The sequence below is a fragment of the Equus caballus genome, chromosome 22, assembly GCF_041296265.1.
Source record: "Equus caballus isolate H_3958 breed thoroughbred chromosome 22, TB-T2T, whole genome shotgun sequence".
In the NCBI taxonomy this organism is placed as follows: Eukaryota; Metazoa; Chordata; class Mammalia; order Perissodactyla; family Equidae; genus Equus; species Equus caballus.
Window position 1 is genome coordinate 1919640 of NC_091705.1, and position 23951 is coordinate 1943590.

A 23951-nucleotide genomic window follows, 5' to 3' on the forward strand; every position below is an offset into this window, starting at 1 on the left:
AGTATAATCCCCAGAAGAAAAGTGCCTTTCTGGCTGGGGAATTAGCAGCAACAGAATTCTCTGAACCTTGCTCTTCCCTACTTCCCACCTGTTCCAGACAATGCCTTTTGGTGAGTCCCACCTTTGTCAGGTATAAACAGGCTGACCTCTGCCTTGTTTCCCTTATCACCTCCAAAATGCAGACGAATGAAGGGAGACTTGATGAATGCCATGTGAGTGACTTGCTGCCTCCAGTTCCCTTGACAACAGAAACGTTAAAAGAACAGACTTGTCTTTCTCTGCCTGACTAATTTCACTTAACATCATACCCTCAGGTCCATCCATGTTGTTGCATACGGGACGATGTTGTCTTTTTTATGGTTGAGTAGTATTCCATCGTGTGCGTGCGTGAGTGTGTGTGTGTGTGTGTGTGTGTACACACACATCTTATTTATCCATTCACTCATTTGTGGAAGATAAAAAACACATGGATAAAGAGAACAGATTAGTAGTCATCAGAGGGGAAGGGGGTTGAGGGGTGGGCAAAAGGGGTAAAGGGGCGCATATGTATAGCGGTGGACAAAAATTAGACCACTGGTGGTAAGCACGATGAAGTCTATTCAGAAATTGATAAATAATAATCTACACTTGAGATTACACAATATTATAAAGCATTATGATCTCAATAAAATTACTGGGGGGAAAAAAAAGCAAACAGCCAAAGTACAAGAATGAAAGTATTGTAGAAGTACGTTAGCAGCTAAGTAACAAGATATATTTTTATTTCTGTATCGTGTGATGTTTATGGCATTTACCAACTTTTACAGTGTAATTTGCTATTATTTTCTTTTTCATGCCCAGTAAACATTAACTTTCATAGCAAAAAAAAAGAACAGACTTGTCTACGGAAGTGACAGTTGAGCACAGAGTGGCCCAGAGGTGCCTGCTCTTCAGAGGAGGTGCAGGACAGGCTGCTGCCCCACAGGCCTTGCACGGACACGCTGCCCTGCCCAGGCCAGGCCTTCCCCACCCACCCTGATCAAGGATCCCCGGGACCCAGTAATGGTCAGGTTCAGCTGAGGGTTCCAATAAGTCAGACGTCTAGGCCTAGCACAGACTTTCACACTTTTCCAGCATTCAGAGTGATATGGTGTACACTTTAAATATATACAATTTTACTTGTCAATTTCACGTCAATAAAGCTGGAGGAAAAAAATAAAAAGATAAGGGGTGGGCCCCGTGGCCCAGTGGTTAAGTTCACACATTCCGCTTTGGCGGCTCGGGGTTCACCGGTTCAGATCCCGGGTGTGGACCTATGCACCGCTTGGCAAGCCATGCTGTGGCGGGTGTCCCACATGTAGGGTGGCGGAAGATGGGCATGGATGTTAGCTCAGGGTCAATCTTCCTCAGCAAAAAGAGGAGGAGGATTGGAGTTAGATGTTAGCTCAGGGCTAATCTTCCTCAAAAATAAATAAATAAATACATAAAAAGATAAACCTAAGACCACAACCTCCTCCAGACCCTTTGGCAGTCCTAAATTACAGGAGGCTTCAAACAAAAGCCCCCCATCAGAGTGTGAACTGCCTTCCCAGCTACCCCCCAAGGTCTGAGTCTTCTCATGTAAGAGTCTGAGGTTTTGCAGAGGCCATAGGGCATCTGTTTCCCTCCACATCATTTTATGATTTTCTTTGTTGTTGTTGCTTCAGTTGAGGAAACACTGATCCTGGAAGATGCCCTGGTCACTTGGCTATAGGGCACTGATACCTGAAATGCAAAGAAAAAAAAAAGCAAAGGTGTGGGGGAAGGAGTGAGAGAGAAAAAATGAGACTTCCAGAAGGAAGAAAAGGTCACTGTGGCTATTTCCAGTGTGTAAAATATTCCATTAACCATATTATGTGGAAGACATTAGCATTATGCACAGCGGGAAGGAACATTTTAATACAGAACATCTTCTTTCCAGCTTCAAAGGATGAGACTAAAACAGCAAGGCCGTGAAGCTGCCCCTGGGCTGATGTCGTCTTCTCCTTGGGGCTTTGCAGGTTGGCAGAGTAACAGGCTAGTAGGAGCATCATTTGCTGGGTCAGAAATGACCCCGGCAAGAGGAGGGACAGGCCGAGCTCTCAGTGCCAGGGCGGCCTGGCGCTCTGACGGCAGAGGTGCTGCAGGACCGCCCCTCTGCGGCTCCTCTGGGCCCTTCCTCGGTGCCACTCAGCCAGCAGAGGACACAGAGAGCTGCGGGTTAGCCGCGTGGCCAGGAGGGCAAGGTGAACCAAATGGCTCTCCTGGAAGGCCAGGGGCCTCGACTTCCTGGGGTTCCCTTGAGGTCAGTGGTTGTCCCTGGGCCTGTGAGCCTTTCAGGGGAAGGAATCAGTTATTACAGAACCAGTCCTACCAACTCCAGGCACTGTTTCTAAGCTCGTTCAATACTGAGTCTTGCAGACGCCTGTGCTGCCCTCCTTCCAAAGAAGGCAGACACGGCAGCGATGGAGCCACACGGGCTCCGTTAGTGCATTCACTACAGTTGTCTTTGTTTGTTCTCTCAGCTACCTGTGACTGGAGGTAAAAGGAGGTGCCACTCAAAAAGGCGGGGTGCCGGTGGGAGGGGCAGCCTGGCCTTCATCTGGTCGTGGGACTGTGTCTTCGGCCTTTAGGCATAGATTCTTCAGGGCTCCAGGAAGGTGAACACTGTTGAGGAAGGTCCCACCTTCCCCGAGTCTAACTAAGCTGAGTGAGGAGGCGGGACGGTGGAGGCAGTGGGGACAGGAGGCAGTGGAAAGGAGGGAGGCGGGCGTCTGATGCCAACAGCAGTTTGGTGAGTGAGGCTGGGAGACGAGGGGGAGGAAGGACTGAGATGGGCCAGGAGGAGCCCGAGGTTCTGGTGGGCACAGCTCAGGACGAGAGGCCCGTTCCCAAGACAGCGCAGGGAGGATGCGGGCCAGGCTCCCTCGGCTCCTGCCACTCGCTGCTGGTTGGCTGTACTTTAGGAGGATATTCTCTAAACCCCAAGCAAGTGGTCTGAGCAGGAGCTAGATATTGGGAAACTGATGTCTGGAGCTGTGAAAGTGAATGAGGCTGCCCAATGGTGAGGGGAACAAAGGCCCGGTGGGATCTGAGCAGATGTAGGAGGATGGGGAGAGGCCTGACAGGGGCAGGGAAACCTGAGAGGGAAGATGGAAGGAGGGCAACTACCTCCAGAAATGCCTTCTCAGCCAAGACCCTTAGGGAACAGGGCTCCACTTCGGGGCACATAATTTAAATTCCCACAAGTGCAGGGCCCACATCTGTTCTCTGCCGTGTCCCCAACACCTGGCATCGTGTCTGGTATGCAGTCGGTGCTCAGTTAAGAGTTCTGAAGTGCACGACTTACAGAGAAAAAGCAAACAGAGAAGCCATAGGATGGTCTTCTCTCCTCAAAGCCCATGGGTATTGCTATGGGAGTTTGAAGGCTGTGAGGCCCGAGCCTCCCAGCTGCCCTGTGACCATCCTGTAAGTTGCTATTTTCAGCTTCACTTTGCAGTGAGGCCTCGTCACTCCTTCTCCCCAGAGATGTCACTGGGCCCCACAAGTCGCCTTCAATATTTTCTCCTTCTGCTGAACCCTGACAGCTGTGGTCATCGGGACTGCAAAGGACCGAGAGTCAGAGGGCAGGCCCCTCGCTGCAGGGAAGGGAGGCAAGAGTGGTGAGTAGGGTGGCCTGTGACCTTACACTGTGAACTGAGCCCCATCCGAAATGGGAAACTTCTGGTTCCTCTTTTTGCAAGTCTCCAGGGCAGAGCTGGGAGGATGCAGGTAGAAGAGGAGAGGTCCAGGAAAGGCCTTACTGAAAACAAAGAGATGGTAGGACTGTGTGGGAAAGAGGCTCCAGCCAGGTGGACGAGCATGTTGGAACACCCACCAGGGTCCTTACATTTTTGGTGCCACGGACCCCTTTAGGACCTGGTGAAACCAACGGACACTTTCTCAGAATAGAGGTTTTAAATTCATAAAATAAAATACAAAGGGTTATAACAGGAACCAAATATATTGAAATAGAGCTGAGAAAATACTAAAAAGTCATAATTGTAACTATATTAGCACTTGTATCACTTTATTAAGGCACTAGATAATAACTAGTATGGGTAGACCTCAGAGATATTGTGGGTTCACTTTCAGACCACCGCAATAAAATGAACACCACAATAAAGCACATCACAAGAATTTTTTGGTTTCCCAGTGCATATAAAACTTATGTTTACCCTATACTGTAGTCTATTAAGCGTGCAATAGCATTATGTCTAAAAACCCAGCATTAACACATCTTAATTAAAAAATACTTCGTTGCTAAATAAAGCTAACCATCACGTGAGCCTTCAGCGAGTCGTAATCTGGCGGAGGGTCTCGCCTCAATGTTGATGGCTGCTGACTGATCAGAGTGGCGGAGGCTGAAGTTAGAGTGACTGTGGTAATTTCTTAAAATAAGACAACAGTGAAGTTTGCCACATGGATTGACTCTTCCTTTCATGAATGATTTCTCTGTAGCATGTGATGCTGTTTGGTAGCATTTCACCCCCAGAAGAACTTCTTCAAAATTGCAGTCAATATTCTTAAACTCTGCTGCTGCTTTATCAACTGTTTATGTCGTATTCTAAATCCTTTGTTGTCATTTCAACAATCTTCACAGCGTTTCCGCCAGGAGTAGACTCCATCTCAACAAACCACTTTCTTTGCTCATCCATAAGTAGCAGCTCCCCATCTGTTCAAGTTTGATCATGAGGTCGCCGCAACTCAGTGACATCTTCAGGCTCCACTTCCAGTTCTGGTTCTCTTGCTGTTTCCACCACATCTGCACTTACTTCCCCTATTAATGTCTTCAGTCCCTCAAAGTCTTCCATGAGGGTCGGAATCAACTTCTCCCAAACTCCTGTTAATGCTAATATTTTGACCTCTTCCCATGAATCACAAATGTTCTTAATGGTGAATCCTTTCCAGAAGGCTTTCAATTTACTTTAACCAGATCCATCAGAGGCATCATTATCTATGGCAGCTATAACCTTACAAAATGTATTTTTTAAATAACACAGCTTGAAAGTCAAAATTACTGCTTGATCCTTGGGCTGCAGAATGGATGTTGTGTTAGCAGGCATGAAAACAACATTAATCTCATTGAGCATCTCCATCAGAGCTCTTGGGGGACCAGGTGCATTATCAATGAGCAGTAATATTTGGAAAGAAATATTTTTTCTGAGTAGTAGGTCTCAACAGTGGGCTTAAAATACTCAGGAAGGGGCTGGCCCAGTGGTGCAGCGGTTAAGCACACACGTTCTGCTTCAGTGGCCCGGCGTTTGCTGGTTCGGATCCTGGGTGTGGACACGGCACTGCTTGACAAGCCATGCTGTGGTAGGCATCCCACATATAAAGTAGAGGAAGATGGGCACGAATGTTAGCTCAGGGCCAGCCTTCCTCAGCAAAACAAAAAGAGAAGGATTGGCGGCAGTTAGCCCAGGGCTAATCTTCCTCAAAAAAACCCCCAAAACCCTCAGGAAACCATGTTGTAAACAGATGTGGTCTCATCTAGGCTTTGTTGTTCCATATACAGAGCATAGGAACAGTAGATTTCACATAATTCTTAAGGGCCCTAGGATTTCCAGAATGGTAAGTGAGCACTGGCTTCAACAGAAAGTCACCAGCTGCATTAGCCCCTAACAGGTCTGTTTGTCCTTTAAAGCCAGGCACTGACTTCTCCTCTCTAGCTATGAAAGTCCTAAATGGCCTCTCTTCCAAGATAAGGCTGTCTCATCTGCACGGAGAATCTGTTGTTCAGGCTGGCCCCTGCATTAATGATCTCAGCCGGATCTTCTGGAGAACTTGCCGCAGCTTCTACATTAGCACTTGCTGCCTCACCTGCACTTTTGTTATGGAGACGGCTCCTTTCCTCAAACCTCATGAACCGACCTCTGCTGGCTTCAGACTTTTCTTCTGCAGCTGCCTCACCCCTCTCAGCCTTCACAGAATTGAAGAGAGTCAGGGCCTGGCTCTGGATCGGGCCTTGGCATAAGAGCGTGTTGTGACTGGTTTGATCTCCTCTCCAGACCACTGAAACTTCCTCCATATCAGCAATAGGGCTGTTTCACTTTCTTATCATTGGTGTGTTCCCTGGAGTAGCACTTTTAATTTGCTTCAAGAACTTCTCCTTTGCCTTCACAACTTGGCTGACTGTTGGGCACAAAAGGCCTAGCTTTCAGCTTATCCCAGCTTTCGACACGACTTCCTCACTCAGCTTAATCATTTCTAGCTTTTGATTTAAAATGAGAGATGTGCAACTCTTCTTTTCACTTCAAGACTTAGAGGTCATCATAGGTTATTAATTGGCCTAATTTCGATATTGTTGTATCTCAGAGAACAGGGAGACTCAAGGAGAAGGAGAGAGATGGGGAACGGCTAGTAGGTGGAGCAGTCGGAACACACACCGCATTTGTCGACTGAGTTTGCTGTTTTATGTGGGCGTGGTTTGTGGCATCCCACAACAATGACAAGAGTAACATCAAAGATCACTGATCACAGATCACCATAACAAATATAATAATAATGAAAAAGTTTGAGCAATTGTGAGAATTACCAAAATGTGACACAGAGACACAAAGTGAGCAAACGCTGTTGGAAAAATGGGTCAATGCCAGATTGCCACAAACTTTCAATTCATAAAAAACACAATATCTGGGAGCCAGTCCTGATGGCCTAGTGGTTAAAGTTCAGCACTTTCACCACTTTGGCGGCCCGGGTTCACTTCCCAGTGGAGGAACCACACCACCCGTCTGTCAGTTGCCATGCTGTGGCGGCAGCTCACATAGAAGAACTTACAACTAGGATATGTAACCATGCACTGGGGTTTTGAGGAGAAAAAAAAAAGAAGACTGGCAACAGATGTTAGCTCAGGGTGAATCTTTCCCTGCAAAAGAACAAACAAACAAATAAAACACAAAATATCTGCAAAGAGCAATAAGGCGAAGTGTAATGAAATGAGGTATGTCTGCACTTGGGTTTGTGTTTTCAAAGTAGTGATGAACATAAGCAATATTCTGAGATATCTTCAACAACTGTCACCTGAAGTGAAGACATCTGTGGTTTCTGCTGGTGATGAAGTCACAACAATGTGGTTTGTTGCCTACCTTCATAACTGGAGGAAATGCCAAATTTTGGTTAGAGGTTGGTGAAAATCATGATGCAACTCATTTCCCATCCTAGTTCATGGATGTTCCAAATGACCTCCCTCGACCTCTTAGGGCTCCAGGGAAGAGAGAGGAAGCGAAGAGAAGAGCCGGAGGGAAGAGACAGGAAGCGAAGAGAAGAGCCGGAGGGAAGAGACAATCCCATGTGCTCTGAGCTGAAAGAAGGACCTTGGGGTCTCTGGGGAGCAGCATGTTGAGTGGAAGAGGTGAAAGACGAAAGGCCCCACTGACCTTTTGTTGGGTGCCTATTTCAAGGACAGCAGTGTGGGAGCAAACTGAGGACCTGTGTCCTCTCTGCAAAGGTGCCTGTGAGGAGACGCTGCCTGGAGAGGAAGTGGGGGGGTGGTTCTGGACAGGTGAAGCCTGCTTAGCCCCCAGTCCATGAGGAGGATGGAGCCGGCACAGCGGGGGCTCCTGGTGCTCCCAGACCCCCCACAAGCACCACTGTCTCCACAGAGATGTCAAATAATTCAGAAGTGGCCTCACACATCAGGGTAGGAACCTGATTTGGGAAGGAAAATATTGGCTGCAGAGAGGAACCTAGAGAAGGCGGAACCTGGGTTCAGAAAACCTGGGGTGAATCGCCAGCTAGGGAATTTCAGGTGGTGTGTGTTGCCTTTGGCTCTCAGAACCCAAATCTTGCCACCTGGGAGTAATGCCCCCTCAGGCTTATTTCAGATGGGTTTTAGGGTATCAGGAGCTTTAAAGGACCATCACACAGGAGGAGCGGGCTATTAGGATGGACAGAAAGCTGTGTGGACCAATTAAATGGATGTTAAAATACTAGCAAGGAAGCTGCCTTATCTAGTTAAGATACTGATGTCTTTAAGAATTTGATAAACATCTACAAATTGTTAATTTTGACTATTAGCTTTCATTTATTAAAGTAGGCCACTGAAAGAACTCCTTTGAAATATAAAGTAGTTAACTACTAGGTCACAGAAGTCCTTGAATGCAATAACATTGCATTAAAAATACTTGACCATTCATATTTTTCAAGACTTTTCCCCACACACGGTCCAAACTCTAAGGTATTGTTATGTTTTGTTCATTTCTTTCTCCAACATGCCCGTGTTGAAAGGGAGGGCTCAGGCCTTTGGGTTATATTAGTTTATGCATAATAAGCATTCTAAATATATTCTGAGCATTTAAATAGGTGAAGCAGGACTTCTCCTTGACAACAATTTGTCAATTAGTACTTTAATCCTATTTATGTCTTATTTATACCCTGACAACCTCCAAGAAGGCTCTGAGCAGAGGGCTAGCTTCTTTCCCACATAGAAGTGGCTCTTTCTCATCGCATTTTCCTTGACCTAATCTCTAAGGTCTAATTGCATATATTGCCCTGATCACTGCAGAATCTTAAATTAGGGATTTACCTTCATTCCCCTCAGGTTGTCTTTTTCCACCAGTGAGAGCAGGAGGTTTTGGGAGAAGTGCTCTTGTACGCCAGGCTCCTTTCCTCTTGGATGTTGCCCTCCTGTGTTAATCTTTTCACCAACCAACCAATCAAACAAACAAGGGTGAATTTATTACACTCCTTTCCCAGGCCACATATCACGCGAATACTACACACTCGCACAATGCGTGCTAAGGTTGTAAGTGATGCACAATCCCCTGGATCACCAGTGCCTTCTTTATGAACTTTCACCAGCACCCAGGAGGCAGCATGCCCTCGCCATCCAAGCCCATTCTCTCCTGTCTTCAGATGCTAAGAATTCAGACTCCAAATCTTATTTACATTCTGGTCATTGGGGGAGGTCATGATTCAGACTGGAAACATCCCCTGAAGTCCCTTCATTGTAACTGGAGAAGAGCTGACTATCCAGGGCTTACAGGGGCATGACAGGCAGTGGGACTCAGCCGTCCAGAGGGGCTTTGGAAAGAGGTTACCAAGACTGTGTGGTAACAGGAGGGTGGGTGTGAAGGGAGAGCCACTGGGCAGAGGCTCTGAGGTGAGGTGGGGGTGGGGCAGGGAGTTTGGGAGCTGCAACCGGTGGACGCACAAGGTGCAGGTGTGGCAAGACACCATGGGAGGCTGCAGGCAGGTCTTCGCCTTGGCAGGTTAAAGCATTTATGGGCTATCCTGGTGGCCCTGGTATCCCTATGGGCAGGTCTGTGTCACAGGAAACCAACCATGGGCCAGCAAGAAGATAGCACTGGGCGTGGGGGATGCAACTCTGTTCAAGGAGGCAGATGAGGACGAGGACAGGCAGTCCAGGTCAGGATGGTGCCATTCCTCTGACTTTGCAGAGTGTGTCCACCTGCGCTCATACAGGGTACACAGCAGCTCTGTGGTGCCAGATGCCATCATTAGCCTTACCTCATCTTGTCTTATCTTGGAGGATCAGGAAGGGTAACTTGCTCAGAGTCACACATCTGGGAGTGAATGTCACCAAGATGGTCTCCAAAATCCCACCCCCAACACTCAGACCCCTTATCTGAATGACATGGAGATACAGGACGTTCTGGTTTGTTTTGGAGGGAGGCAGTTTAGCCAAGGGTTAAAGTGTCTGCTCCGAGGCAGGTCTCCAGCCCGGGTCTGCATCCTGCACTCTTGCCCTAGGGCTGGGGCCTTGGACCAGTTACCTGATCTCTCTGAGACGCAGTTTCCTTATTTCATCTTAGAACCGTGGAGGGACATGTACGATAAAGCTCACAAAATGTCCTGCATGGGTCCTGGCACATGTAAGTGCTCAGGTGATGATGGCGACCATCACTGCCACTGTTAATAGGGTGGACTGGGGGAGGTGTCCTGTCCCTAGGGTGGATTGGGGGAGGTGACCCGTCCCCAGGGTGGTCTGGGGGAGGTGTCCTGTCCCTAGGGTGGATTGGGGGAGGTGACCCGTCCCCAGGGTGGACTGGGGGAGGCATCCTGTCCCTAGGGTAGACAGCAGGTGACACGTCCTGTCCCTGAGTGGCTGACAGCGATGTGCCTAGATCAGGGACTCCCCGCAACCCTGAGTTCTTGACTCTTATACCCATCTGTTCATAGACCACCACGAACTGAAACCCTTAATTCATTCTTTTTGATGGTGGCAAACGATTATTATAATTCTACGCTGGGAGGTGAGGGGAAATAATTCTGAGTTCAGATATATAGAAACATCTAAGAGTGACTCTGCTTTAAGCCTTTTCCCCTAGCTTTTGAATTCTGTAAGTTACTGGGAAATAAAAGTCATCATTTTGCAGGTTAATGAAAGGTTGTGTCAAGATCGCTTTTAAGTCTGCTGCCAAAGCCAATCTTTAGTTTTATGGCTCATGACGTTCCACGCCATGCATGATGCACACACACTTCTTTCCTCTCCCACTTTAAGACAAGGACATTGGAGGTTTATGTCAGAGGGCCAGTCACAATATTCCTAATTAGACGGGGCTGGGGACAGTGTTTGGGGCATGCCTGATTTCTGTCCTGGCACCAAAGGGTTAAGCCCTCTGTCCTAAATCAAAGACACCACCTCCCCAAACCCTTCAAGCAGAGTCAGACTGTTCCTATCTAATGAAAAAGCAGAACCACTGGGGAAGAGATCACTCTGGTGAAATATGTCAAGTCACTTTGAGGCCTGCCTGCTCCTGAAGTGGTGACGAGGAGTAAGAGAGAATTTCAGAAAGAATTGGCCTTCCTCATGAAAGGCTCTTATGACAAGAATGGAGGCAAGCATAATTTGTCTGCATTTAACCAATCATATGCTTACAGAATTTGATAGATAAATTAATGCAATATTCCACGGGGTAATATTTTCTTGCTATTGCCATTAAACGGTCATGTACCTGTCAGTACAGTTATGCAATGGACTCGGATAAAGCAAGAGCACCCTCACGAAGATGTGCCATTACAGGACAGCAGTGGGGCCTCATGGGCCCCTGTATTTTGTTTTAGAACTCCTGAATCACAGGTTCACCCCCTCCTGGGGATCACGTCTGACACTGACAGGAAGATGGGCCTGGCCCGATTCCCTGTGAGTCTTGAGCCAAGAGATAGTTCCCACCCGTGTCTCAGATGGGTGCCACGGAACAGAAAGAGAACCAGAAAGGACCAGAGCATCTCCTTTGAGCAGCTGCACTGCGTGAGCATCTGGGTCACAGAGGAAGGGCATGGATTTCTGTGGACCACGTGGAAGCCTGCAGGGTGGGAGGGCCAAGAAAGGATTCCTGGGGAGGCGGCATGGGGGCCAGGGCAGTGGGTGTGGGAGTGTGGGCCATGTCCTGGCCCCAGCGAACAGGTCGTAGGGCCGTGGGAAGATGGGCTGTTGGAAGCAGAGACCTGAACCCAGTCGTGAGGGCCCTGGGCCTCCAGGAAGAGGGGCTCTTGTCTCTTCTGCAGAGCAGTGGGAGCTACTGAGGCCTGCATGCTGGAGCCCAGCATGGCCTATCTGCCTCAGGAATATTAACTGGGAGAACAAGGAGAAGCTGGAAACAGGGTCAAGAGCTGGAACATGTTCAATGGCTCAGAAAGGAGGTCATGAGGACCTAGGGCAGGGCAGAGGGACTGAGAGAGGAACAACGATGACAAGAGCTTGGTAGAGAGAGGACCTGAGGACTCACAGTCCAGAGAATGTGGTGGGCAGAGGGGAGGGAGGCCCGGGCATCTGCACAGTGGTTTGGAGGCTTGGATGTGGACAAATGCTGGTTCCATTAACAGAAAGAAAGAAAACCCTCTCAGGCAGCACGCAGGATCTCCTGAGCATCTCCAGGTTCATGCGTGGGAGAGATTCCAGACAATCCTCCAGGAACTGTGCCTGAGAGAGCCCACCTAGGACAGGAAACGTCCCTCTGACTAGAGAGCTGAGATGCCAGCTCGTCCCACTTGCTGTAATTGCAGCAAGGCAGCAGGGCCCGCAGGCAAGAGACAAGCCTTTCCTAGAAGGCAAAGCTGCCCAGAGCGGCTCCCCTTTATCCCTGCGCACATCGCCTCCTCCCTGGGAAGCAACAAGCACAACTTTGGCAAAGAACACCCACGTGCACCTGAGCAGACACATGGTGCCCAGCTGCAGGGGGCTGCCAGGCGGCTGCACTGGGGCTCCAGCTTCCTTCAGGCTCGAGCAAGGTAGCTGAACTTTGGGCAACTCCCTTTCTCATGATTCAACATTCACGCATAATAAATCGGGCCACACTGTGAGTGTGCCTTGCTGGATACCTCACCAATTACCCGAAAACCAGCTTCAGGGTCAGAGCAATCAGGTGCTGCACAAACCTGAGCTTCTTTTGTGGGCGGCGTGCGCGACTCAGCCACCCTGCTACGGAATCAGAGATGCGGCTGTGACCCGAGATCTGGCTGATTGGCATGGGGCTCCCTTGTGTGCAATGCTAGATACATACACATGCTCCCAAGTGTCCTTGACAGGTGATCCTCAACCATTTCATGGACACAGATAACTCTGGAAGGAAGATGTGTCACTTACAAAATCTGTTTTGGTTTTCAAACTCTGCATGTCATTTCCAAAGTAACACAAGGTACTTTATACGCCTATTAGGACCAGGCAAAATTATTCAACATCATCTCAGGAATGCAGAAAATAATTTTGAAACTGAGTTCTGGGGATAGGGTCTCAAGATGCCCTCTCTCTCCGCCTACTTAGCACGTCTCCACTGTGTTTATAAGAATTCCTGGGGTGATTCCAACGTACTGCCAGTCTGTTCTCGGTGCTTTCTGTGCCTGTAAACTGTATCAGGACAGCCCGGAGGCTCCTATGGCTCTCTGGGTGCCCAAGAAGAGTCTACCAGAGACTCCATCCGGTGATGGTGGGCAGTGTGGGCCTGGGATGAAGACAGGTGGCCTTGGAGGGTAGCAATGTAGCAAGAGGCTGAGGGTGCTGGGAGAATGGGGATAGTGGGGAAGCCTTGGGGTTCAGGCTTGCTTTGAAAATCCCCAGTCAGTTTGGATGGAGTGGGCAGTGCCAGGGGGCTCCTGAGGGGTGATACTGTCTACGTGGAGGTTGTGCCTTGCAGGGGAGGCTGATATGAATGCTAAGTGGTCCCAAACCATGGAGCTTTCTGGAGAACCACAGCTGTGCCTTGATGGGAGAAGAGAAGGGTCCAGGCCATGGCCAAAAGAGGGGATTGGCCCCGGGAGCAGCTGACTCATCCTCATAAATTCACCACTTGCATTTTACTATACCCCAGTGCAGGGCCAGTTCCATAAAACCCCTCTCTCTGCCTACAGATCTTGCTGTTTCCAATTCCTCTAAGCAATCTGCAGTCACGTTCACTCAAGAACTCGTTGCTTCATCATTTATCTTTGAATTATTTTTGAGGCAACCAGCCCCACAGCTCTCACCTACACACTCACAAGCTGAGTATGTGGGCTCACCAGGCCCCTTGTCCTTGAGTGCGCTTGCACACTGCTGCAGCGTAAAGCTCAGGTGGACGCAGAAGCAGACCAACGTAAACACATGCTGCGGTGTGCTTCAAAGATTCCTCACTATTTTACACATAATCCAGACAGGTTAAGAACAGAGTGCCCTATCCAAAAGGAGAGAAGAAAAATTAAAGTGAGGAGTACCCCACACCTGCCCTGGCGGTCACAGTAGACACACTGTGCTCAGGGTAACTTTTTCAGCTCTAAATTTGGCATCTGCTAAGCTCTATGCCTAGGATTCATAGAACTCTTGAAGTGCCAGAAAATGCTAATGCTCATCAAGGAAGCAAGAAAAGAGGGGCACGGCCAAGAGAAGCTACTTCCAGGGTCATAAGCCAAGGCTCCTGTCCTCTTGATGGGTCATTTTTATGGTGGATGTGCAGATGGTAATTTTATAAGCACCTTTAAGAAGCCCACTTGCAGCTGGCCTGATGGGCGAGGTAGCTCAGTGAGGGGGTCTCTGTTAGCGACAGAGACTGAATTCCATCAACGTCAAAATCAAAATGTCAGAGATGTATCAAAAATGGCTCTACATTTCCACGAAAATCTGTCACGTGCTCATCACTCAATGACTCATTATGACCCTTCTTTTTTTTTTAAGGAGTTCAAAAGAACAATTTATTTTGGTAAAGGACCTTAGCATTTATAGACATTTTAACATTTATCCTATCTTTTGACCTGCTCAATGGGTCATTGAGATTTGTGGAGTAGTCTTTTATTTTTTTTATTGTGGTCATAATAGCTTATAATGTAGTGAAATTTCAGCTGTACATTATTATTTGTCATATACCATATAATTGCAACCCTTCCCCCTGTGCCCACCCCGACCCCTGCCACTGGTGACCACTAACCTGTTCTTTTTGTTTTGTTTTTTTCCTATTTTTTTTTTTATTGAGTTATTGATAGGTTACAATCTTGTGAAATTTCAATTGTACATTAACGTTTGTCAGTCATGTTGTAGGTGCACCACTTCACCCTTTGTGCCCACCCCCCACCCCACCTTTCCCCTGGCATCCACTAAACTGTTCTTGGTCCATAGTTTTAAATTCCTCATATGAGTGGAGTCATACACAGATTATCTTTCTCTTGCTGGCTTATTTCACTTAACATAATTCTCTCAAGGTCCATCCATGTTATTGCAAAAGGAATGATTTTGTTCTGTTTTGCAGCTGAGTAGTATTCCATTCTGACCTGTTCTTTTTGTCCGTAAATCACAACCTTTCTTGAACTTGACTGTTCCGCTTGCACAAATATACATGCGAGTTGAAGCACATGAAATTGCTGTCCTCCATGCAAGGTGGCACTTCATGTGATGACGGGCAAGATGAACCAGGAGCCCTGCCTGTCCCCAGTTCAGGAAGCAGGGGTGTCCCACTGGCAACAATATCACAGTCACATCCCTGACACACATGGAGCCCTGAGACTATACTCAAGGCCATCTGAGGCCGGTAGGGACTGTTTATTGGCTGCGGCCAGAGACACTTGTAGTGACCCTTTGGTGGCTCTGTCATCAATCAGGGCATGCCTGGCTGAGTGTGTGTCCCAGGATCTGGCCAGGCTGGACTCAGCATTCATAGCCATGGCTACTGCACAAAAGCAAAAGCTCCTGGCACTGCACCTTCTGTTTTGTTCTCAGGATGTCAGAGGACCCATGCAGAGGGCCAGACTCTTAAAAGAGTTGGAAAAGAAACGTGAGCAATTCTGCTTTTAGAGGCACGTTGTATCCTCAAAGCTTCAGATACATCGTCTAAAAACAAGAAGATCATGCATTTGGAAGTGGAATTTGAGGTGAGCCATAAGGCAGATGGAGGAATGTACAATTTAATACATTGTACTTTTAACCTTAGATTCTGAACATGCAGGCATTGCATGCGCTCTGCCCTTGGACAGTCAGCATGAGGGTTTCTCTGCTACAGACAGTCACAAAATCAAGATGCTAATTTCTGAGACAATGCATCACCTATAACAGAAAAAAGTCCATCCAACATGCCCCAGGGAGCAAAACAGACACGATGTACCCACTCATCTGCACACCACAAAAAGTTAGAAATCAGCAATGAACTCCAGCACAGATTCCAGGGGAAAAATAGATCAGAAATCTGATTTGTCTTGGCTGTACCAGATCATTAATATTTATATGGAAGTGTTTAAACCCAGAAGTTGAAAAACAGCTCTCAGAACCTACAATCAGCATATTAGACATACATATGGAGACAGAGACAGCAGAGGGGCAGGAGAGAGAGAGGAAGGGATGAGGCAGAGAGAGAAGGAGATAACTTGCTGGTCATTGAGCTGCCATTGCACATTTTCTCAATGCAAGTTAATGTATATCCATCTGATATATCAGGCCCATCCCTCTAGCAATGTTTTTTAATCTATTTGTCTGCAAATCCAACACTATTCCTGTGCCTGGCTGGGCTCTTGCAGCCCCACCACTTCCCTCACCATAATTCACATATCAGTCACCTTGGGAGGCTGAGGTGGGCCTGTCCCTGGTCCTTCCCAGCCATTCTGTCCCTTGGTAGCATTTTCCTTCCCATGTGGTCCCATACTCCTGCTTCTTCACACCTCCTGGGGCTGGGCCATGCTTTGCCATGTCTTTCTCCCCGACTCCAGCACAGACTGTATGGTGTTAGTAGTTACCCTGCTTAACCAGCTAACCCCTATCTGCCTATTACCTTCGATGATCTGTGACTCTCAAGGAAAAAGCTGGATCTTGTGCTAATTCTGAATCTGTTAGTGCCTACAGATGCATTCAGTGGGTGGAATTCAATTTACTATAAATTAGGGGACATATGAGAATAATGAACTTGAGGACAAAAGAGGGACATGGGGAAGTACATAAAACATCAACTCCAAGACTCGGTGATGATCACGAACAAGACCATTCAGTGAGTGGAATACGCAGGGTCCAGTTGCATGTAATGCACCTGTTCTGAGCACACAGCTTCGAAAAAAAAGAATAATGAACATTTCCAAATTCTATTTTTGTGACAAGCTTTAGATATGAGAACAAGAAAATGCTGGATTGTTTCCATGAGACAAATGGTTAGAAAGATGGACAAGTGACAGCTTCTGTAAACATCTACAGCATTTTGCTTCAAATGTTTGAAAAAGTCCCCATTCAATTATCATGCCAGTCAAAGGTTTGCTGTGACTATGCTTCTGGCTGTTGGGAGGCTGGAGGGACACGAACTGTCCCGTGTCTTCCTCCATCTATCTCTGGTGACCCCAAGGGTGTACAGCAGATATCCACAGAGACCCCATGGTGCCTGACAAATGTCTCTGTTCATTTCCTTGTGAAAAGATTTTCCGGTCTAAGGACGAGTCTATTTTAGAACATATTGTTTCCATCCTCTGCTTTCTGACTATTCTTTATGGTGGTCTACTTCCAACCTATACTCTCGGACTTACAATGCTCTGTTAATAGACAGACTCTAGTTTGCACTCAAGGCTCTCTGGCCCCACCCTGCCTTCCCAGTCCTACATTAACCTACTTCCTTCTGCAGCATCCAGTTTACGTCAGCGTGATTAACTCTGTCTCTGAGGCAATGCCCCACTCAGGTCACCTCTGTGTGTTTCCTCTATTGTTTCCACTTAGGATGCAGAAACAATCCAGAAGGGCCAGAGAATTAACACTCCTTTGGAGAAGCCCTCAACCTATGACTGACAGCACCCTCTCCTTGGGGGAGCAGCTTGGAAGAGTGAGATGGGCACTGTCTGCCAGGGGTCCCAGTGGGGTTAGTGTCAGTTGCCCACAGCCCTGAATAGGGCCCGTGCCCAGAGTATTTGGCAGCTTGATTGGATCTCAGTCATGGCCAACTCCTCCCAACTCTGTCTGGACACCCATTGATAAGCACATGGTTCATCTGTACGAAACGGCCAAGCAGAAAATGGGTGTGCAGACACATGCACGAGACACAAATACCCCCAGGACTTCGTGAGTACCTACAAAGTGCCAGACCCCGTGTTTTCTGATTTACATGGGGGTGAGTTTCAGTGACGGGCTTTGTCCCATTTTCTCACATGCCTTATCAACCTCAGTGGCACTGCATAGTCACACACACAGAGCAAAGAGCCAGTTCAAGTTTTTGTCAGCACCAGAAAGAATGGGAATTCAAGCAACAGATAATCTAAATTCCTCAACTAAGCCTCCAATTTTCTAATGAAAGAAATATTCCTGTTGTGAGAAGAATGCATTCTCTGTATAAACAATTAAGGAAAGAGAGAAATGCAGAGTTCTGCTTCTGATAATGTCACTAGTAACCGTTCTGCAGAAAACAGCTAAAAATCTTTGAGGAAATGTTAAAAAATATTTTAAAAAGCATGAAAGAAATAAGTGCATGAGGAACTACTAGGCTGAGACCAGGAAGAGGACAAGAATCTGCAGGGAGACAGAAACATGGCAACCCCTGTGCCTGGTGAGACCTGCTGACCCATAAGAGGTGCCTGAAGGGTGAGTTTCCGTTTCCTTTGGGGGTTCAGAGCCCACCAAAGAGGGCAATCTTGGCACACTGGCCCCTGCCAGAGGATGGAGCACCAAAGAGTTAAAGCATAGGAGAAAGAGCGAAGCAGAAATAGACCGGCATTCTCATGAATTACAGCCTTGCTTTGCATCAACTCAAAGCACGAGCTTGCACTGAGGAGACGCTGAGTTCTTTGTGCCCATGTCCTTGCAAAAGCAAAGAAATAGTCTGTCTGTAGGAAGGCGGCGTCACCCTAATCCTCAAAATATTTCTGTGAATACTTTTTTCAAAAACAATGACCAACATGCATCAAAAATATCTAAGAAAATAGACCATGAGTGAGAACAAGGAGAAAAAAACCCACAGCCTCACAGGGGCCCCAGATGTTGTAATCATCAGGCATATAAACAACCACCAAGTACCTCTGCTTACTATTCAAGGAAACCAAAGTTTGAAAATCTTGGTAGGTAATTGGAAACTAGAAAAACAGTTCTAGCAATATGGAGAAAGAAGAAACACAGAAATTCTAGAATTGATAAAAAGAAAATATATTATAACTCAGTGAATGGGTTTATCAGAAGTTTCAACACACTGAAGAGGGAACTGTCAATTAGAATTCCATACTTAGTAAAAACATCAGCAAGGAGAAGGCAATAAAAAGACATTTCCAATGATACAAAACAGAAAGAACGTACCACCAGCAAATCCACACCACAGGAAAATCTGAAGGATGTTCTTTAGACAAAAGGGAAATTATTCAAGCTGGAATGTCAAAGATTCAGGGAGAAATAAGGAACAAAGTAAGTAGAATATGTGGGTATATGTAAATAAATACTGACAAGATCAAACAATAACAACATTGTCTTTTGGGAGCTATGTCTGTCTGTCTGTCTGTCTATCTATCCATCCTTCTATTTATATCCAAAAAAGGAAACAGAGAAGGTCCAAATTCATACTTTGAAAAGATTAATAAAATTGATAATTTAGATGAAATTGACAAAATTCTAGAAAAATACAACTTGCCAAAATGCAACCTCATTAGACATTAATATTAAATAAATGAAATCAGTAATTAAAAACCTTCCTACTAAGAAAGATTCAGGCCAAAATAGCTCTAACAGTGAGTGCTACCAAAGATTCAACAAATGAATAATTTTAGTTTTATAAAAACTTTCAGAGAACACTAAAAAGGGCAAAATTTCACAACTAGCATAATATTGCTACCAAAATTTAATGAAGAAATTACCAGAAAGGACAATATAGACCAATCTCTCTCATGAACACAGATGCAAACATCCAAGCAAAACAGAAGCACACAACTTCAACAACATATAAAAATTTGACCAATTAAGGTTTACTTTATGAATGTGAGGTTGGTTTAACATTTTCAAATCAGTCAGTGCAATTTACCAGATTGTAGATTGTATGAGTGAAAACACTCATAATTTTTTCAGTTATATAAAAAGCTTTCGATAAATTCAACATCTGTTCATGACTAAAAAACAAGATATCTGAAAAGTCTTACTTAACAGTGAAAGTGGGAAATTTTCCCTTAGGGATCCGAGACAAGATAAGGATGTCACTGATATTCACACTGCTTTCCAAAGCGTGGTCAGGAAAGATAAAGAAATGCAGGCTCAGAGATGCAACCTTAGGGGGTAAGTTTGCACTTATACTGCCTCCTCTGCTCCAGGCCTCAGCTCCGCCACCATTCCAGGCAGGCCTGTCACTCCACCTGTGGGGTGGTGGCAGCTGGACAAACACTGCCCCTACAGCTCCCCCTCTGCCGTTTTGGTCAAGCCTGTCCACTGCGGTGAGCAGCCAGCTGGCCCCGCGGAAGTAGTGGCCCGCGTGGTGAGGCACCACCCGTGTGCCTTTCCCTCCCTCCATGCCCCATCTCCACTTTCCCTTGCTTTCACTGGCTGGGATTGTACCTCCAAATAAAGCATTAGTGCCCCACCTCGCTGCAGGTTCCGTGTCCCAGGGAGCCGGGGCGAGTCCAGAGGCTGGCAGGCCTTTCTGCTCCATGCTCGCCAGCTGTGGCGCTGTGGTGTGAAGAATCTCTCAGGGCCCCACAGGAGAGGCAGTGGCCTGCGATCCAGCTCACTCCAGCTCTCACGGGCCAAGGGCTCCCTCAGTCACTTGCAGGAACAGCACCCCTGCCCCAGCCTCCGCACCTCCCGGAGAGCAATGCCCTAGTCGGCCTCCAGAAGGGACTCTGCACTCTGTAACAACTGGAGCTCTCTGAGACTCAGACAGAGATGGGACGAGGCAGTCCCTGGGGAGGCAAACTCCGGCCCAAAATACTAGAACAGGAACAAGGAGAAGCACACACAGCTCTTCCTGTAACTCAAAGCCAGGGGATCTTCTGCACACACCTGCTTCCCTCCCTAGCTGCTCTTTTGCTTGCAGACACGGCACAGTGGACTCCCATCGTCTGTTGCCTGGGGAATGCTGCTGGCCGGCCCCTCCAATACATTCTGGGAGAAGACCGTGAGAAGGCCTTGGGTGATGGGCTGGGGGAAGGAAGGAAGGAGAAGGAAATTCAGGGGCACCTCTTCCCTGACCCCCACGGAGGGACGATCCCATGGCCGTCAGCACACCCCAGATGCTGCATGGCTCCCTCTGCGGCGCCCTAAAGCTCGCTGCACCCCGGTAACAAGGGCTGGTGTTCCTTTGCCTCCTACACAGGCCACAACACTTGTGGGCAGTGAGTGACACCCCGTGGTCGGCACAGAGACTAACCATGTAAACAGGAAGATGGCCATTGAATCCATCTGGAGGGGCTGGCAGGTAGGGCGAGGACTCAGCAGTCACATGTCCAGGCCATGGCTGCTGAAGCAGTCTGAAGGAAGGGGTGCGGGGGCGCATAGAGCGAAGGCCCAGAAGCCACAGGCAGGTAAGACGCATGCGTGGGGAGTGGCGAGAAGCAGAGGCCATGAAGATTGGGATTGGGAGGCTCCATGCTCAACCGCCTCTCAAGGAAGCTCTTGGTAAAATAAATACACCGACAAACAAACATAAAACGTCAAGTTATTCCAGCTGCAGGAAGTCATTAGTCTAGGCAACCAGCAGAAGTCCCCAACAGTCTCCTGCTCCCTATTTTCAAATCATCTTCCAACCTCACATTTTTCCAAGGGCAAATCAGCTTGTTCTTTTGATATTACGCAATTGGAAGATGGGGCAAGTCATCAAGTCCCGCTGGCCCTCCTGGTTCGTTCTTTTATAACACCAAGAACATGGCGGCTCAAGAACACCACTACGAAAACGAAACCCAGCTGGTAGTCTGTGGGGGAACCACGCCCTCGCTCTCTTGGAGAGGCCCCAGATCTGGACAGTGTTTATAGAAAAGTTTGGGTTTGTTCTGGGAAATTGGCTGAAATCACTGACAAGAATCCAACCAACTGGCCATAAGCAATTAGCATTAACATCCAGGGTAAAGATTCAGGAGGGAAAGACTTAATTTCCTTTGGAACAGCAATGGTTCTCCCAGGGCTTATCTGAGTGACAGGTTTTCACAGGCCAAATCCCATAATCGTTTCCCTTCACCTTCGCAGAATCCGCACTTATTTAGAGGGGAGGAGGGACAGCCTGCAATGTACTTGACATATTTCTACTCTGCTGGAGAAAGTCAAATTCAGGAGAAATAAGAAACACCTTTAGTATACATCTTACTCAGGATGGCCTAGTTCTTTCCATGATTTAATATTATCCAGTCCTAATGGAGTCAGGTGGGCGAAGGATAGACCCAGCCCTGGGAGCTGTAATCAGGGCTGTTATTTCACTGAGAAAACAGTAGGAAAGGACCCGACAACACACTTCTTCCCTGTGTGGGGATTCATAAGGTCTAAACCAAGATCCATGGTTTCTTCTTCCCATTTTTCCGGGTGCAATCAGTCACCAAGCACATTATACTGAGCCCCAACCCAGAGGTGGACATTGATGCTGGGTAGGAGGAGAAGACCCAGGCTCTGCCCCTGAAAGTGTGACCTGGGATCGGCTGTTTGACTTCTCTGGGCCTATTTCTTCGCCTGAAAATGTGGACAGGAGCACCCTCCTCAGAGGCTGCAGGATATGAGTGAGGGGAAGTATGTGGGAACCCAGCACAGTGCCGAGCACAGTGCACGTGCAGTGCAGGGAGCTTACCACTGGCCCGCACTGCCCTCACATGCTCCTTCCCTTCTCATGGCACTCAGATGCCATGGCCCGTCGTCACAGTCTTCACTGCTCCTTTCTCTCTGTCCCCGAGTTCCCGCATCTCTTGCTTTGTGGTCTTCCCCAGGCAGGTCGGCATGCCTGCTCCACCTATGCCACAGCTGAGCGTCCACTGAAGAATGGGGCCGGAGGAGCCCTGGAGCCCTGCAGACCTCACGCTGCCAAGGCACACTCACCTCCACCAGGTGCCACAAGCCTGCTCCCTGGGCCCTGGCACTACCTGGTCGCTCCTTCCTCCTCCTCAAACTTCAACACCTGCGCCCTCAGCCAAGCTTCCTGTGCAGCTCAGGAATCGGGTGGGAACTCTCAGGTGGGGGCTCTCCAGCGCCCACCCACCTCCCGCTGCTCCTCATGAGCTCCTAAGGAGGGTCGCCCCTTTGGCTCCTTGCTTTGCCCACCGCTTAAAAAAAATAGACTCTTGACATCACCTCTCCTATTAGTTACCGCCCATTTCTCTTTCTGTTTTCAACAAAATTCTTCCAAAAAAAAAAAACAACTCGCTGCACCATATCCAATTTCCCTCTTCCCATAATCCTTTTTTCAACTTTTTAAGTGAAGTATAACATACTTACAGAAAGTGCACAAATCACTCAGTGACACTCAGCAGTGACTAAGTGGTCACTCATTGAGATGTACATTTATGGCTATGCTGGCAAGTGTACAGCCAGCACCCACATCAAGACACAGCATCTTCGCAGCACTGCCAGGCCCTCTTGTGCCCCCTGCATGGTGCCCACTGCTCCAGTTCCTGCAGCACAGCTGGGTGTGTCACCGAGATCCCTCACTCCTGTTCTCTCTCAAGCCCACACCCATGGGCTGTCACTTCCAGCACCCTCAGAACTCCTCTTGTCAAGGCCGCCACCAGCCTCCTCATTGCTGAAAGGTTGACGCCCAGATTTCATCTTACACTCTTGTCCTCAGCCCAGACCTCTCCCTGGAGCCCAGACTTGCACACCCAGCTGTCTGCTTGGTGCCTCCACTTGGGTACCACTAGGCAGTGCGAACATGCCAGAGCCAATGCCCGGCTCCACCTGCTCCTTTGCCATGTGGTACCTCCCCAGCCAGTGGAAACTCCATCTTCCAGTGGGTCCTTCCTGACTCTTCTCCTCTCCTATCAGCAGTTGAAATCTGTTGGCCATTCTTCCCAAAGCCATCCCCATCCCCCTACTTCTCACTAACTTCCCAACTGTGACTGCAGTCCCGACCCCCACTGCCTGCCTGGATTCCACCAGCCTCCGGCATGGTGGCCCTGCTTCTACCCCTGTCCTCCGCACACCCTCCTGATCAGGGGTAGACTCATGGTGTCTCTTCTCTGCTCAAACACTCCCACGGCTTCTCACCCCAAAGAAAAAGCCCAAGTCATTGTCACAGCCTAAGAGGGCCTGTGGGGTCTGCCACACCTGCCTGTCTTGTTACCTCTCTCCCTCATTTCCTACTTCCACACCCAAAGGGCTCCTGCTTCAGCCATACTGGCCTCCACACTGTTCCTCATACACACCAGTCAGGCTCCCACCTCAGGCCCTTTGCGCTGGCTGTCCCGTTACCTGAAAAGCTCCTTCTCAAGAGATTCTCCTGGGTTGGCCTGTAGTTTCACGACATGAAATGGTATCCTCTTGGAAAGCCCTACCATGTCCACCCTATTTAAAATGGTATGCCCCATACCTATTTCTAGCTTTATTTTTCTCTTGTAATTTATCATTATTGGGCACATATACGTTTACTTCTGTT

The 23951-nt window shown here is 48.0% G+C and overlaps 1 protein-coding gene across 13 annotated transcripts in view; it reads right to left on the reverse strand.

Moving 5' to 3' along the window:
• SYNDIG1 (synapse differentiation inducing 1) overlaps positions 1 to 23951 on the reverse strand; it is a 203902-nt gene that overhangs the window by 62802 nt on the left and 117149 nt on the right. For 3 of the 13 annotated variants that reach the window (XM_070247864.1, XM_070247865.1, XM_070247866.1), the window contains exons 4-5: positions 8564 to 8674; positions 6595 to 6904 (exon numbers count right to left, since the gene is read on the reverse strand). The exons of 7 other annotated variants lie outside the window; for them this stretch is intronic. In XM_070247864.1, coding sequence (XP_070103965.1) covers positions 6701 to 6904; positions 8564 to 8674 — 315 coding nt within the window. In that variant the 3' untranslated portion in view covers positions 6595 to 6700. Of the gene's footprint in view, positions 1 to 1571; positions 1744 to 6594; positions 6905 to 8563; positions 8675 to 14399; positions 15290 to 23951 lie in introns of those variants that run through there. 3 more of the 13 variants (XM_070247867.1, XM_070247871.1, XM_070247873.1) reach the window with 3 other exon arrangements.